General features: G+C 40.2%; 1 protein-coding gene across 3 annotated transcripts in view; it reads right to left on the bottom strand.

Moving 5' to 3' along the window:
- The window catches only part of FRMPD4 (FERM and PDZ domain containing 4), a 342098-nt gene extending 325614 nt beyond the window's left edge, over positions 1-16484 (bottom strand). For 2 of the 3 annotated variants that reach the window (XM_019283039.3, XM_039550457.1), the window contains exon 1: positions 16274-16482. In XM_019283039.3, coding sequence (XP_019138584.3) covers positions 16274-16317 — 44 coding nt within the window. In that variant the 5' untranslated portion in view covers positions 16318-16482. Of the gene's footprint in view, positions 1-16273 lie in introns of all 3 variants that reach the window. The other variant, XM_039550465.1, reaches the window with a different exon arrangement.
- Positions 16485-17142: the final 658 nt, after the last annotated feature.

Below are 17142 nucleotides of genomic sequence, written 5' to 3'. Positions count from 1 at the left end.
GTCTAATTACAGACTTCTGAAAGTTGCATAACTGAGCCTACTCTTCCTTTATAGTTAATAGAATCATCTTCAGAGACCATTTGCTGACCTTAGATGCCTATCTTAGGATGAGATGAATGGCTCTCTGGAGACCTCTGTTTCTGTCTATTGAAAAGAACTGAGGATAACAACATTTTCAAAACACTAAAGCTGTGAAATAGAATTTAAAAAAACTTTTAATCAGACCATGTGGAAGACAAGTAGACTGATTCCTGGTATTTGCAGGGATCAAGGGCACGAGCTATGGAAAGCAGTGCTCTACTTCACTTAAGTTTTATAGTTATTTATGGGTTTGTTATTGGTATGACTGAAAAGAATGCAGGTAGCAATTTGTTCCACATCAGTTTCAAAATAATATAAAAAAATAATTTGTATTCCAGTCCAAACCTTTGTTCCCTTTTTTAGTTTATCACATTGTTCCTGGACTTTTACCTGTCTGAATCTGTGAATTCGGTGGTGATATCCAGATGATGAAGTGCAAATAGATCATGGTGATAGACTTTATTTTTTTATACCCTTGACAATTTCAGAACTGCTTTGCTGACTACTTGACCTCAGTCATATTTTTTGTAGCTTCTAAAATAATAGAATCTTAGAATACCATGTGTTGGAAGTGACCCACAAGGATCATTGAAGTCTAGCTCCTGACCATGCAGAGGACAACTCCAAGAATCACACCATGTGCCTAAAATAGTTCTATTGCTTTGAAGAGCTGCTCTTTTAAATATTTTTCCCCAAAAATGCAGCCAGTCCATAAAGGTCTCCTCTTTTCTCTCCAACATATACTGACCTTGAGTTCTGAATGGGCACTATATATACATATACATGTATGTATGTATATATATATTTGGAAACCAGTGTCAGCTTTATTGTATTATGCAAAATCCAGGAGGAGCACAAAATTGGGGCTGTATTGTACTGGGAAATGCCAAACCCCAGTTTTGCAACTGGATCTACAGTGTCAGTTGGTGAGACTGTAATCAACTTGCTGTTACTGAAAGAATGCTTTAGGTAACATAGAGACCTCAGGGCATTTACCATCACACCTTTCACTTTCCATGCTGTAGCTACAGAGCTACACTGTTCAGTTATTTAGTTTGGCAGTCAGGAGATAAAAAGTCCTTCATTTTGATGACTGTGGATACTGAGTAGTTATTTACATCAATGCAAATTGTGTACGCTGCTCTGCCATCGTGGTTTGTGTCAGGAATAGTGTGGCCAGCAGGACTAGGACAGTGATCACCCTGTGCTCAGCACTGGTGAAGCAACACCTTGGAGCCAGTATTCAATTTTGGGCCTCTCACTACAAGAGAGATGCTGATGTGCTGGAATGTGCCCAGAGTAGGGCAACGGAGCTGGTGACAGGTCTGGAGAGCAAGTCCTGTAAGGAATGGCTGAGGAAGCTTAGCCTGGAGAAGAGGAGCCTCAGGGGGGACCTCATCACTCTCCACAACTACCTGAAAGGAGGTTGTAGCAAGGCAGGGGTCTGTCTCTTCTCCCAGATTACAGGTGACAGGATGAGAGGAAATGGCCTCAAGTTGCAGTAGGGGATGTTCAGGCTGGGTATTAGGAAAATTTTCTTCACAGAAATGGTAGTCAGGCATTGGAATAGGCTGCCCAGGGACGTGGTCCAATCATCACCCCTGGAGGTATTTAAAAGATGTGTAGATATGGCACTTAGGGACATGATTTAATGGTGGACATAACAGTGCTGGGTTCAGGATTAGACTCGATGATTGTATAGGTCTTTTCCAACTTGGATATTTCTGTGATTCTGTTTCACTTTCAGTACAGTCTGCAGGGGGCAGGAACTTGAGCATGCTCAAAGCATGGTTAACTTCAAGTATTCTAAAAGATCTCTTGAACAAACTAAGGATCTTAACTGTAAGAGGTAGTCAGTCCAGAAGTGGTTGAGTGGAATGGTAAACAGGTTTTACATGTAAATGTTTAGAATATTCCCCAAAACTCCTGTGTGACAATGCTTCTCAAGTAATGAGGTTACCCATTTTCCTCACGTTAACTTTAAGCACATGCTCTCATTGATGGAATTCTCAGGCAAGCTGAAAGCTGAAGAGAACACTATCACAGCAGGCATGCAGAGAATGAAAGCCATGCATGAAGCAAACTCCCATCCACCAGCCCTGTTGATAAAGCCAAACCACCACGCTCACAGGAGGCCACAGGGGGAACATCAGCTGCAAGATGAGGGAGTAAACCTGAGTGGCAGCTGTCCAGGATAAAGGAGTATTGCACTATATTTTCCAAATGCTTGAAGGGATTTTTAATGACCACATGTAGCCAGAACTTCAGTTTTACATTGTGTCCAAAAGCTGACAGGATATTCCTAGCTTTGTCTTGGCTCTTTACAAGCTATCATGGTCTTGGCTCAGAGGCAAAGAGTGGCACATCTTTAATTGCTGCTGAACTCTGCAGCACCTGGGAGCTGCTGGAAGTTTGCCATCTCTCTGCCAATAAGACCTGGCTCAGCTACTTTTGTGAGCTCTGATGAGATCTCAGACTGGTGCAATGTTGCTGCAAATGTTGATAATGTAGATAATGTAACACCTTTATCAAAAGCATAAGGAAAATTTATGGTTTGGATTTTTTTTTTTTTTTTTTGTCTTTATTGAGCAAGCTGCTCAGCAGATGAGACTGACAAAAATGTGCAAAGAACACATACCACAGAGTGCATGGATGTCTGATTGTATGCATGGATGTCTGATCATATGAATTTCATTTTGAAGAGCTGACAGAATGCTTGGAAAAGTCATTCTTTGTTGCTTTAAGTATGTGAAAGTGTCCCTGTGCTGTCTTTCTGTATTTTTTCTAAAGCCAGTTGCTCTTCAGTTGCAATTCATGTTATATATATGTATTTTTTTTCTATAAAGAAAACTATTTACATCAGTCTGTAAACATATCAAACAAATACAAATGCTTACTGTTTGAAGAGAGAAGTTCCTCCAGTGCATGTTCTTCTAGCATAGGCTGTATTAATGGTGATAACTTAAAATCACTTCACCTCTAAATGGGTGTTCTAACTGTTATTGGAATTAACTGCTGTCATTGACTTATGGTCTGAAACCTAAGCCATAAATGATAGTTTGAGAAAATAAGATGAACACTCCCTCCAGCATTTTCATGCAGGTTAGTAGGAACTGAAGTTCTGAATGGCAGTTTTCTGGTTTTACATAACATTCACCTGCTTCTCTAAATAACATTTTTATTTCAGTTATGTCTGAATCAATTGGGCTAGGACAGTAAAAGTGCATGAAATGAGCCCCCAATAGACATAACAGAGCAAGAGTAATACATTTTTATACTTTCAAATCAAATATTGTGAGTGTCTGGGGGAAGAGGTTTTATTGTATGTTAAATGCAGGACTTGGAACTGGCAAGTCTTCTTCCATCTTGGTCACTAACTTACCTAAGAAACCCCGTGTTTGTTGTGTATGTGGTTACAGTGGCAATTTACATTTATGAAACCCTGAAAAGACATAACCCTTCATAATTCAAGCTACTAGCAGCCCCTATCAGCTGTGGAAGCTGTGCAAACAGTAAGTACTGCCTGCATCAACGTTGGCTGCAGCTGGGCTCAGAAAGGCTTTGGTGAAAGACATCTCTCAGGCTGGTTCCATGTAGCCGGAAGAAAATCTTCACAGCTTTCACTGAGTGACTGTCTGTGAGTGACCCTCTCTGTCCTCGTCCCTGTGGAAACTGGTGATAGACTTTGAAATACTCAAGATTTTTCGATTAAGTCTGTTTGTTTGCTTCTTGAGCAAGCATTTACTTTTTTTTCGAAGTGTATAAATTCAAATGCATCTAAAGTGCAAGGATGTGGAGAGAGAGGAAAAAAAGGAAGGAAAATCCTACCTTAGCTATGAGGGATGACTTACCTCACTTTACAGGCAAGAAATCCAATAGAATCACTTGCCTGAAGATCAACAGTGACTTTGTGGCAATTCCCTATCTCCTGAATGCCCAAGTTGCAAAATTATCTTTCACCAAGGCCAGTTGTCATTTAACATAGAGAGCTATCTTATTTTTAAAGATACATAAGTAATTCATGCTAATATGAGAAGGAATTAACTTCAACAGAGAGAAATACTTCTTTCCAAATGGTTGATAGCATGTTTGCAATATGCAAAACTATCTTTGTATCTGGAAAGACTGTTTTCCTGTCATGAACTTCTTTGTATAAATTGAAATCATCCTGTGCTGTGACAATGCTTTCTGTATCTTATCTCTATAATAGCAAGTCAATTAAAAATATATTCTAGCAACTGTTTCTAATTACAAACTAAAATTCTGTTGAGACTTATCCAATACATTAGGGGTAAAATCTTTGGTGAGGGTGAGCCTCTGGGACTCCTATGGCTCGACTGATTAGCACCATCTTACTTTGGAGGCCTGAATTTTACATAGTAAATGATCTAATCACCTACCAGGGTTTAGAACTATCACAAGTTAATAACAGCACTGCAGCCATAGCTGCAAAATATTACACAATAAAACAAAATAAATGGAAATAATCTCTCCTGAGTGCCAATAATTTAGATTTACAGGGTAATCCATATGTATTCCAGCTCCTAACAGATTGCTAAAATACTGTTTGGAGACTTCTATTTCAAATCTAGTACATTTTATTATCATTTCAGAGGTTAGAAAATTGAGGAATAAATTAAAAAGCTAAAATGGGGAAAACAAACATTTACAGATTGGGTTTAGGCGTTCAGAAGTGTGAAGTAAAGCTCCCTCTTTTGAAAGGACTTCATTAATGTTTCATTAGCTGAGTTGCAAACTGGAGCTCACTCCCCAGTGTCCCGTTACCAGGCACAGCACGAATTGCTCTCCCTCACAAGGGGGAGGCTGGGTTTGGTGGGGTTTTTTAGCAGCATCTCAGGGATGGCATTTTGCAGCAGCTGGTCTCGGGGCACAATGTCATCATAATTGTCACCGCTGAAGTTAGGGGATGTGTAGGGTTACCAAGAAAACAAGGCAGGGATCTGTGTGGTAACAAGATACAGGTCTTGGTTTTGTGAATTTCTAGGGGTGAGGCCTGCAATTTTGAACATCAGTTCATTTTGCTCATTGGCTTCTTGGTGCCAGAAATGAGAGCCCACTGTTGTGGACACAATGCTCACAGAGTGCTATACCAATATTGTTCTAGGTATAGAAAATTACTGTAGTATCTCAGGTGTTTAGGGATAGGTAATTTTTCACCAATTCACTGAAGCATAGTAATTTCAACAAACACTTCACAAACAATAATTCAAAAAACATCAAGAAGTAATTTTCATATCATTTTAGAAATATTGTCCAAACTTACCCGAATGCTGTAATACAGAAAATCTATTGCTTAAAGGTACAGTTCATAATTAACTCTAACCTTTTCTGTGACGCTTGAGTCAAATACAGAGATTTCACACTGGGCAGGACAGAGTGTCTCTGAGCTTCAGCAAAAGAAGACCAGAATACATTAGGAAACATTAACCTTCCTTCATTTTTCCAGCTAGAGGCACTATGTTAATGGGAATGCCCATTGAAATCACTGGAGTTGTGCTACTTTCCCTTTGCAAAGTGTCTGGTTCAATGCTGTTGGAGTGGTCCCTTTCTCTTGTGTATTACAGTGTCTGTTATGCTACACATGAAATAGGCTTAACCAGAGGACAAAACAAAATATGACCATGGAAACAAATTTGGCCGCTGAGTTGAACTTGCCCATGTCTGCTGTACCTGGCTGCACAGCCAATGTGTTTCCAAGCCTCATTAATGGGGAGCAAAGCCATCACTCCAAAGCTCCAGCAGGGCAGAGCAGCAGCACCCACGCCTGATTCGAGCTCTCTGCTCACTGAGGGCCACCAAGTCAAACACAGCCTTCAGCACTCTACTGACTAGCCATGATTTTAAATAAAGTTATTAGATGTTAACACACTTTGTATATCTGAGGTTCTGCTTTGTATTCATATATGCCTAAATAAATCACAGAATCACAGAATCACCAGGTCGGAAGAGACCTTCAAGATCACCGAGTCCAACCCATGCCCTAACACCACCTCAACTAAACCATGGCACCAAGTGCCACATCCAATCTTTTTTTAAGCATATCCAGGGATGGTGACTCCACCACCTTCCCAGGCAGACAATTACAAAACTTTATCACTCTTTCAGTACAAAACCTCTTCCTAAAATCCAACCTAAATTTCCCTTGGTGCAGCTTGAGACTGTGTTCTGTCAGTTGTTGCCTGGAAAAAGAGACCGACCCCCACCTGACTACAACCACCTTTCAGGAAGTTGTAGAGAGTGATAAGGTTACCTCTGAGTCTTCTTTTTTCCAGGCTTAACAACCCCAGCTCCCTCAGTCATTCCTCATAGGGCTTGTGTTCAAAATGTTTCTCCCTGGCCAGAAGTATACAAGTATTTACTGTAGTAAATGCAACTTACGCACAAGATGGCTTTCAAAGCAAAGTTTTTTTAAGAACTTTGTGAATATGAGACATTCTAGTAAATTGATTTCTGTTCATGCCAACATTTGAATTCACAAATAAACCCCAAGTAATCTGAAAACTAAAATTTTGTCAATAACCTTTTCCCAAAGAAAGGCTGCAGTCTTCATCAAACAGTTCATTTTTCTCAGAGAAAGTCAATTTTGGAAACCTTTAAATCCCCTAGGTTAAAATTCTCATATTGTAGCAGACCTCAAGCAAACAATCATTGACAAATTCAGGGCTTTTTCCGAAATGAACTCTGAAGATAAAATGCAGCGGACAGGACAAAGTGATAGCAGTTCCAGCAAAGGTAAGGGAAGTGAAGGAAAACTTTAGAAGACAGTGTAAACATGCTGGAGCTTTCAGAACCAGATCTTGCTTTCCCTTTGGTTACAATAACTGTAAGGAACTGTCTGAGAAAGAAAAATTTCTTCATTCTATTATGGCATGTTGCATTAATATCAAAGCACACAGTATCAGATCCAAGAGGAAAGGTTAAAAAAATATATGATTAAAGAGACTCATCAAATGAAGGAAGCCATAAAGGTCAGATATTTCCAGTTACTGACTGATTGGCTTGGTCAATGACAGTGATCATTAACTGCCAAGAGTGCCCTTCCTGTCAGCCTCTCTTACATAAACAATGAAATACACAACAATGTGGACCAGAAGCTATTAGATGATCACATGTGGAAGCTGGTGTCTCCAAAATGCCATGGCATTTACCATGCTAAATGTGATACTAGTGTTCTTGTTCTTTCTTTCTCTCTAGCTCACCCTCTTTTTTCCCCAAGCAGTCACACACATATATTGGCTGCACAAAAACCCTAAGAACATGCCACCAAATGGCTGGTGGCTGTCACTGTGCCAGATGAGGAAAAAAACCCGAGATTAATCAAGTGATTAATCTTGTGTTAATATATAACTGAGGAGACATGAAGATTTTATAAGCAAGGACAAAAAGGTATAATTGGATGTGGTAACTTTTGTGCTCTACAGAAGAACTGCTGGGAAGAGGAAGAACAATTAATTATAAAAACTAAAAAGGATTAAGGAGATGTTTTTTTTTTCCTGCTGGGTACAAGCACCTGGATGGCAGAGAGCCTAGAACTGGATTACCTTTGAATTTCTAAATTGTTTTCATGAGAGGAACTTTTTTGACCCATATGAATCTGAGAGAAAGCTTCTCAGAGTTGAGGAATACTAATTTATAAGAAATGTTTCCTCCCATAGAGATGCTCAGAAATACACTGACTGCTCAACACTGCTTAATTTTTTTCAATTCTCTTCCTGACTAGGTCAATCTGTTGCACAGAAAAAGAAATCATAACCTTTAGCAAGGAATAAAATTGCAAATCCTGAAAAAAATGCATTCCTTCCTTATGTTTGAAGGTATCCTTTCAAAGCAACCTTAACTACTTAAAATAAATAGAAAAAATTTTAAAAGCATGAGATTTTTCTCCCTGCTTTTGCTTATGATTTTACAGAAAAGGATACCATTTTCCTAGTCCCACACGTATTTTTTCAATTTGTTGTTATACTTGACCGTTGAAATTTATTTTCTATGTGGGTAAAATATTTGATTATAAAAACCAGTTAAACTGATATGTAGTCACAACAAACCACAGCAATTTTTTCCTCTTGTAGGAGGTTGAAGGATTGACAGCTGGAGAGATATTTTCCTGTGTCAGTATATGCAGGACTGTTGAGCAATTTCTCTGGAGAGGACTGATGCTACTTATTTGTATCCCACAAGCAACCTCCCCTGCTACCTGCTGCAGCTGGCCAAGGCTGGAACTAGGCAAGGACTCATATGTCTTTTCCATTTGTTTAAAGCTCATTAGCATCCATTGAGCTGTGCTGTTCCAGCTTCAATATATCAGCATTAACAAAACATTAATACTGTTCTGTTGAGGTAAAAGAAAACAAAGTCTCATTTTAAATACAAACATGTAATGAAATGCAGCCCGTTGCCCCCACTTCAGATCCCAGGGACTGATGGCAGGATCTTAGAAAAACCCCAGGCAAGCTGCGAAACTCTGACGTCTTTGCTAACATGTATCCGTGGAACCACAGGTATTTAGAAGCAGCAGTGCCTCCTACAAAAGGCTCTTGCTGTACCTCTGCAAAAGAACTGTTGAAGCTTTTAATCTGGAAGCTCCTACCCTGGGAAGCTGAGTTTGTGAGGCACAGCTGTTGTACAATCCCCTCCAGCAAGGCTGAGAGTGGGGTTAAGAACAGACAAACCCACACAGGCTGGGATGCCTTTGCTCGGTCAGCCACAGACCAGGAGCTCAGAGCCTCCTTAACCTCGTACTCCCCGGGCTGAGCGTGCTGCCCCTTCAGCAGGTGCTGCCCCTTCAGCAGGTGCTGCCCCTTCAGCAGGTGCTGCCCCTTCAGCAGGTGCTGCCCCTTCAGCAGGTGCTGCCCCTTCAGCAGGTGCTGCTCCTTCAGCAGGTGCTGCTCCTTCAGCAGGTGCTGCTCCTTCAGCAGGTGCTGCCCCACGAGGGGCTTGCAGCAGGAAGGCTCTGGGGCACCAGCAGGGCCTTTGGCCTGCCCTTGGAAGGAAGGACTGGCTGGAAAGGCCTTAAGTTCATACCTGATGCTGCTCTGGGCTGTCACTCACAGAGCAGAGAATTTGTCAGTAAAGCCACAGTGGCACCAAGCAGAAATATTTGGAAGAAAAAGATTCCTGAATAGACTGGGTTGCAATTGAAGCCTGAAACCATTCAGGGATAACTTGTCTTCACATTACACACCTCTAACCCCGAAGCCGTGAGATAAAAAAGATGTTATTTAAATGAAGGAGCAGTATATACCATGCATTGATTTTGGAGGGAAGTTATCTATTCGGCATTTCAGCATGCTGGGAATGTTGGTTCAGCAGGGAGAGGCTTGTGCTGTGCTTCTGAAATGCTCCCCAGACTTTATGAGGAGGATCATCTCAAGAATAATTAGCTCCTGTGCCTGTTCATCTGGAAAGGCAAGGGGTCCATACGGACACTGCAGGTGTAGGTAGAGGGCAACTGCTGCTCAGAGAAAGCATAAGCAGACTGACTGATGAGAAAGACATGACTAGCTTTTGTGTTGATAAATGCAAAGTGCTTCCTATCATAAGAGTTTTGTGGATTTGGTCTAGGCTTGTTTTGTTTGGATTTTTTTTTTCACAGATAAAGCATATATAGGAAATGTTTAAATGTTTAAATGTTTAAATATTTAAATTAAATTTTTTTTCCATACTTGCTTTCTGTGAACAGCAATTATATTTCCTGGCAGGAATACAAGTGATAAATATGAATTGAATTTTGCATGGTATTAATAGAAAAATAATTTTAAAGTTGGTATTCACAGAATTAAAGGTTCTTTAATAGTCAGTCATGTCCCCTCAGAAAGAAGATACTACAGCTCATGATTCTTGTCATTTGAGTTTTGGGAAGTGTTTGTGAAGCATAGGCAGCAAGTGAACAGCAGATAAGAAACTACTGCTGAGATTCTACTAATGACTATATAAAATATTACAATTTTTCTTCATAAACAGAAGGGGAAAATAATCAATAACATTTGTTATTAAGTGTTTTATAGCAATTTTTTGGTTTTGATGAAAAGCTCATTCGAAGATATGTGCACTGTATGCATTAGTTAACAACATGTACCCCCATGGGGCAACTCATAGGATACAACCTGAATGTTTGTCATGCAAACAATTAACTATTTCAGTGTGACATGAACAGGGTATACGTGACATGCAGCATACCAATAGCAAAAAATACTGCATATGATTTACTGCAAGGGGATAAAAGGGCTGTAACATGAACCAATAATTTCTTCACTTAATCCAGGAATAAAGATAAAAGGGGAAGAGAAAAATACAGTTAACTCTTCCCCAGGGTGTTTGAATGAGGAAAGTGCTGAACTGTGAATCAGAATTGAATAGACAGAAACATTAGCTCCTTTCAAAAGGATGTTTGCCTTACAGAGATCAGATATTGTAATAGCACAGATCTGGCTCCTTGCCTATGCTTTGTAGCATGCAAATGAGTATTTTTCTTTCTCAGCAGCTCTACAGTAAAACTCACCATGAAATCATAGAAATATACTTAAGAACTCTCTGAAATGACCACCGATTCTGCTGTCAAACACTAGAAACATCTGATGCTTGATTAGCAGAGCTGCAGATAAGGGCCCTCTGTTCCAGACATGCTGTAAGTGGAAGCATGAGCAATGAATAGCTCTGAAAACAGGGCTCAAAGAGGCAAATTATCAAAAGTGATTCATGATGCAGACAGGTGTCAGACAACTATTTTAAAAAGAAATTTCTACCCGTTATTGAATCGAGGTGCACAAGAACAGCTTTTTTCATGGTGGATTGCAGAGGAGAGTTACCCCAAGCTCTGAGGGAGCTCTAGTTTGTCATGCTGAAGACCAGGATGTCTCAGCCCACACTAAGCTCTGCTCTGCCACATACAGACCCTTACAAGCCTGAGCTATCTTGATACTGAGATTTTATTGCAAACCGAGACTGAACAATTTGGGGATGTTTGTCTGCAGCTGGACCAGCTAAGCGTATTTAAACCATCAGGACCACTGAAAGCTATGTTTCAGTTGGGTCTCCCAATTTAAAAGACCAAAAAATAGCTGGCCAATCTCAGTACAGAACAAAAAATGCCTTTTCAGTTTATCAACTTTGTCAAAACTGAAGTTGGCACTACAAACTGTGCCACTGGCAAGTTTGGGTATTAAGGTGGAAGGAAGGACATCAAAGAGGAGGGAGACAAATGTGTTATTGCCAATTTAACCATGTATCTGATTCCCTAATACAATCTTTCACGCTTGTACTGTAATTGCCTGCAGCTCTCTTGATTTCATCAACATCAGTATTTTGCTTACGTTTAAGGTCTAGGACTTCTGAGAGGCACATTAACATTTTTCATAAGCTACTTCTAGCATCTTTCCTCCCCACTGTCTGTTAACATCATCACAGAGTCATTCAGAGTGGAAGGGACTTCTGGAAGTCTCTCTTCCAGCCTTCTGCTTAAAGCAGAGCCAACACTGAGCACATTGCCAGGTGACCTTCTGCCAAGATTGTCAGTCCCTGGCCTTTGTCAAGAGAGTAGCATTTGTCATAATGATTTACTTTTCTGCTGTGGGTCACCATGTCAAAGACCATCACTGTTTTCCTGTCCAACAAGAGTTCAGTGCCCCTATGTCTGAGGGCACCCATCCTTCCACAAAAACAGGACAATGGTCTAGTGTGAGATGATAGCTGTAATCACTTTCACTACTCTTAGCTAAACTGGAACAGCTGACTGAAGCAAAGTGTTCCATAATATCCCACCCTTTAAAATGAATGTAAGCTTTACAGTAGATGCAAACATAGCACAACTCAGATTAACAGTGAGATGGTTGCTCTTCCCATCTGTACCTTCTCAGTAAAGTATCACTTACAGACTTGATCACAGAACAATTTTATCCGTTTGCCTTTTTGGAGACTTCACCACAGTATGCAAATATTTCAAGGACAGAAATGGTTTCAATGTTTATTCAACATGAACATGTAGGAAAAGAGAAAATAGCAGGCATGAGATATTTAGGGCAGCCACTGTGAATTCACTGTAGGTCTGGGAAGATTTTCAATATTGAGGGCTTGTGGCAAAATGCTGTGAAAGTACAGGAACAAAATCAATTGCAGCCAAATTTGTTCCCTCCCAGTACACATGACAAAATTATTTACAAGTGGCTTATTTAAATCTAGCCAGAAGTCAGCTATTTCAGTGGCCTATTGAGCAGAAAAGATCCCCTGTGAGTTAAGGAAGGTCACAGATCCAGTTACATCACCCAGATGATCTCCCTGATAGTGTTTGTAACACTTGCTCTACCTTGCCTTTGTTTCAAAGTGGAGGCTTGTGACAATGGGTTTTACTGCTGTTTTTTGTTGGCATTGGCTAGAACTTGCTCTATCCTAATACAACCTTCCACATAATGGTGATGAGCATAGCGTGAAAAAAAACAAACCAGAGAGAACAACACACCATATCTAGAAGCAAAAAAAGTCACTAAGACCACTCTTTCAGAAACCCTCATCTAACCTAAAGCTAAAATCTGCTTTAAACACCACCCACACTGCAGTCATAGATTTCCTGCTCGGCACCTCTCCATAATCTCAATGCTAACTGCTGCAAAGGCCGGCAAGCTAATAGCAGATCTGGCTCAGTGCCAGTCTGATTTTGACTGTCCCCTTTAGAAGTCTAGGGCATCTCTGCATTAACAAGTAGCACAGCATAATTGGAGTGGATCTGTAGAATGAAATTGTGGGTACAGGGCAGCTGAGGGCCAACCTGTACACATTTTAGCGGTATTACTTTGGAGTATCTCTCATTTGGGCCCTACACAGGATGCTGAGTGGTTGGTGTGTAGCAGGTGCCTTGCTGGACCCCATCTACTTGGTTCAGCAGAGGGACATCCAGTTTGTGTGCTCCAAGACCACTTCACACTGACAATGCAAGTACAGTAAACAGAACAGAATATTTGCTTCCTGAGTACATTCCTGATCTGAACTAAACTACTAATGCAAACACATCTTGGGATCTCTTAGGAGAGGTCTTGGTCCAGGGAAATACTTTGTGTAGGAAGAGATTCTTACTGTTGAATTAATAAACGCATCACCAGCTGCTCACATTGTCTGTACACGGTTAAACACAAAACTGTTTAGTTTGGTGAACCACTATGAGAGCTAGTAAATTATTTTTCCCTCTTTATTGGAAAAGGTAGCACTTTAATGTTATAAGGACAAAGAGACACAAATTAGGAATACCTGCCTTTTTTGTAATTTGAAAGTTTAACAATGAGCAGTACAAATCACTGTTTTAGAGTCCTTTACATTATGAGCCTTTTCTGCCAAGTTTTTGAGAATTGGCTCCTAAAGTCTATTTGTCTCAGGCCATCACTGCTGGACATTTTCATCTTCCAGGCATGTCCATGGTGGGACACCTGGTCTTATAAACTTCATGTGTCAGGAGTGGTGCTCTGGGGACAGCACTGTGCAGCTGCACACGGGAGATGTTTATTGCTGCCAAATCACAGAAACCACAAACACTGTGTTCCAGTAAGCTGATTCCTCTGGTTAAACTCCTGCAAGTTCACTTCATAGTGAGCTTGATGGGCATTCAAAGAAGAGTGTGTCAGAATCAGAAGAACACCCCAACATACAGGCATAACCCTCACTTCTCAACTCTTGTGGGTAAGATGATGAGATATATTGCTTTCTTTGGGGTTTTTTTGGTTTGGTGTGTTTTGGTTTTTCTTGCATATCTCCATTCTGAACACAATAAAGCAGAGTTGTTTATAGAGATAAATGGCTTTCACAGAGATGAAGACTCAGCCATTTATATCAAGGAGCATATGCCTAATCAAGCTTTGTGGGTACACCACAAGCAGTTAGGGAGCTGTATTACTGACTTTGGGGGATAGCTCAGCTCTCTGGAAAAAAAAAAGCCTATGTATGTAAGACTGAATTCTGGTTCTGCAGCAGATAATACAGGCACTTGATGGCTATACAAGAACCTTATTTAATTCACTCTGTATCCCTGGCATTCCTTATCCAGATAATCAAAGAACAGGGACTGTAATGACTGTATCTGAATATTTCCTTTCTTTTTAAGCTTTCAAATTCCTTATGCTTGTTCAGGACTTGGCAGCTTTCTTAATGTTTTAAGGGGAATGTGCATAACAGAGAGTTCTGCCTCTTTCTCATAGCTCCATGATAGAGCCTGCATAAGCACTGCCCACTCATTCCAAGCATCTTTTGTTCTGATGTAATATGTTCAAAGAATTCCACTTGAAAAAAAAAAGATCAGTTCTAAGCCTGCTGAGCATAACTCCAGTGCATATGAACTTCAGTAACGGCACCCATTGTACAGTCTTTGGGCTTAGGGTGCCCTTAACCCTTACTGAAAAGTCTGAATTTGCAAACACACTTGACAGAATCACAGAATCACTTCAGCCCCCCTGAAATTTGAAGGAGCATATGGAAAGATGAACCTATCTTTCCACCAATTTATTCAGCAAATCTTCCTGCAGGGTCTCAGTTGCTATGCCCCATTAAACTGGCAGTGGTTGCCTTGCTTTACATAGCAGCCCAGCAGTCCTCAAAGGCAAAGTATCCAGAGGCTCTGGAAGACCAAGAGCAACAGCATTACCCCAAGCAGGTCCCACATCCATGGAGCTGAAGCAGCAAACCTTCTGCTGCTCCCGAGACTGTGTCAGTTTGTATTCCACTTGCATTGCCTGCTCCAGGCTTGGTGTTTGTTTTCTCATCTTTGGAGGAGGGAAGGTGGAGAAAGGAAACTATTTATGAATGTGGTTCTGTATTTGCTATCTTTTTTGTGTCTCTGTTCTCTCTTTTTGCAGTCTGCCCGGTTCCTGTATTCAGCTGCTGCATGCAGAACAAGGGAGGAAGCTGGCCCCGCAGCAGTGGCCCATCTGCCTTAGGGATCATGGGGAGGAGGAAGAACAGACTTTTGTTGATAAAGAAACTATTCAGAATTCTGGAATTTATTTTAATATACTCCAGAATATACTAGCTTTTTAATTGGCAACCTGCAAAGACAAGGTCCCTATTCAAAAAAGTTTCTAGCATCAATTTAAAACTTTTAAGAGTAATGAAAGGAAACAATGCAGAAGGAATAGATACACAAATCTGACAATCATATGGTTAATGAAAATTTACAGATGTCTTTGGGCTTATTTTATTTTGTCGTATTTGTGGAAAATAAATAGAGGCAAAACAAGTTAAATAATGCACAAAAAACATACATTACTGAAAGATCCAGAGAAAATTATTTCAGCTGCAGTCCAGTTCAATGGGAAGAGACAATTCTATTCAAGTAGAAAGGCACCAGATGAGTCCAAAGCTTTATAATTCTTGAAGATTTGGATTACGCAAAATTTAATTCTCCTGACGCACTGTTATTCATTAAGTTCTAGTTTTACATCCATTTTAGAGATGAAAAAACACCAAAGATTCAAAAAGAGAAAACAAACAAACAATAACAACAATATAAGAAAACCAAAACCAAACCAAACAAACAAAAACCCCCAAGCTAACATGACTTTGGCTGAAGAATTGTCTTTGGTGGAATTGGGAACAGAATCCAGGCATATCAGCTCCCAGCCCTCCTAAGTATTGGATAACCTCATTTAGCAAATAAATGCAGAGAGGCAGACTTTAAACAAACATCATTTCCTATGCTATGACCCAACATACATACAATACAGTGAAATCTTGAATAATTTATCTACAGTATGAGTTCATTATTCAAAGGCAAGCATACTATGCAGTTTAATGGGAATTTGCTTCATAACTTTCAGGATCTTTCAAATCCATTTGTGACATAAATACATGCTTACTAAAACATTCTTAAAACTTCCGAGAGAGTCAGCATTCTTTGCGGAAAGAAAATGCCTGATTCCTCTCTTCAATTTCTGAAGTTCACTGCAGTTCTATGTCATTTTCAATACATTATCTAGAATGTCTGTGCTACTTCTTGTTGAAACGCTGCTTAGATTAGTTTAATTCAAAGATCAAACTATTTTCAGTGTTTAACTAAGTCATTTCAAAACATGTCTTACCATTAAGGACACAGAGGTGTGAGTATTCAAAACCATATTGCCCTTGCAAAGTATGCATATATTTAAATATTTATATTCCCATTAGCTTAAAATGGGAAGTACAGATGTATTAGCTTACTCACTGAATCACAGTGAAGATTCCCAACGGATTATCATAAACGTCCATTGTATTTAAAGTTGATGGAAGCAGGTGGCAAAGTCCTGGAACTCAGCAGTCTTGGTTGGTGAATCTGTACCTCTTCTGCTGTACCCTTCACATGCACACAGACCCACAACACGCATACAACCCTTCTCTGTGTGTCTTGCTCAGCCTCATCCAGTTCCACTGCCTCTGTCAGATTGGCTATCGAGCCACAAATGTTGCTGCTGGTTGAGAGCTACCAGAGGCAATGGGGGGACACAGGGGGGTTCTACGGCAGTGACGCTCCCACACGCCAATCCATGTTGATGCTGCTGACACGGGAGGATCAATGAGAAAATTGCAGTCCCATGGTCTGGCTGTAGTGATTTAATGACAAATTTTTAAATGGTTGTGTAGCTTCACCTTGAAACAAGCCTTGAGATTAACCTTAACAAACATAGAAAAGTATGTTCATGCGGACTGGATCATGTGTGATTCCAGCCTAGTGTTAATGATGTGTCAGTGTCTGCTGGTGTAAGGAGGGATAAGCATAGTTGTGCTTTGTTTTCTTTGCCTTGGCTGGGGTTCTTAGAATAGAATATAACTTTCGGGGTTGTAACGAAACAAAGCTTTCTTCTCCTTAAGCAAAAAAAAAAAAAAGAAGTGACAGCAAGAGAAAGACTCTTGTCAATTAAATATCACAGGATGAACAGTACAAACCAGCCCACTACACCCAATGAGCATATGTCTAAGTTTTCCTCTGCCCAGCTGAAGACCTCAGATTTCAAAGGAGGATGCCTCTTGTTTTTGAAAAGTAGGTCTTTAAAAGGATCTTATACCTCCAGAACTTAGGCATCTTACAAGCACCTG

This window comes from Corvus cornix, chromosome 1 (genome assembly GCF_000738735.6).
Source record: "Corvus cornix cornix isolate S_Up_H32 chromosome 1, ASM73873v5, whole genome shotgun sequence".
In the NCBI taxonomy this organism is placed as follows: domain Eukaryota; kingdom Metazoa; phylum Chordata; class Aves; order Passeriformes; family Corvidae; genus Corvus; species Corvus cornix.
Note: the sequence above shows the minus strand (reverse complement) of the source record. Positions and strands in the feature narration are given on the sequence as shown.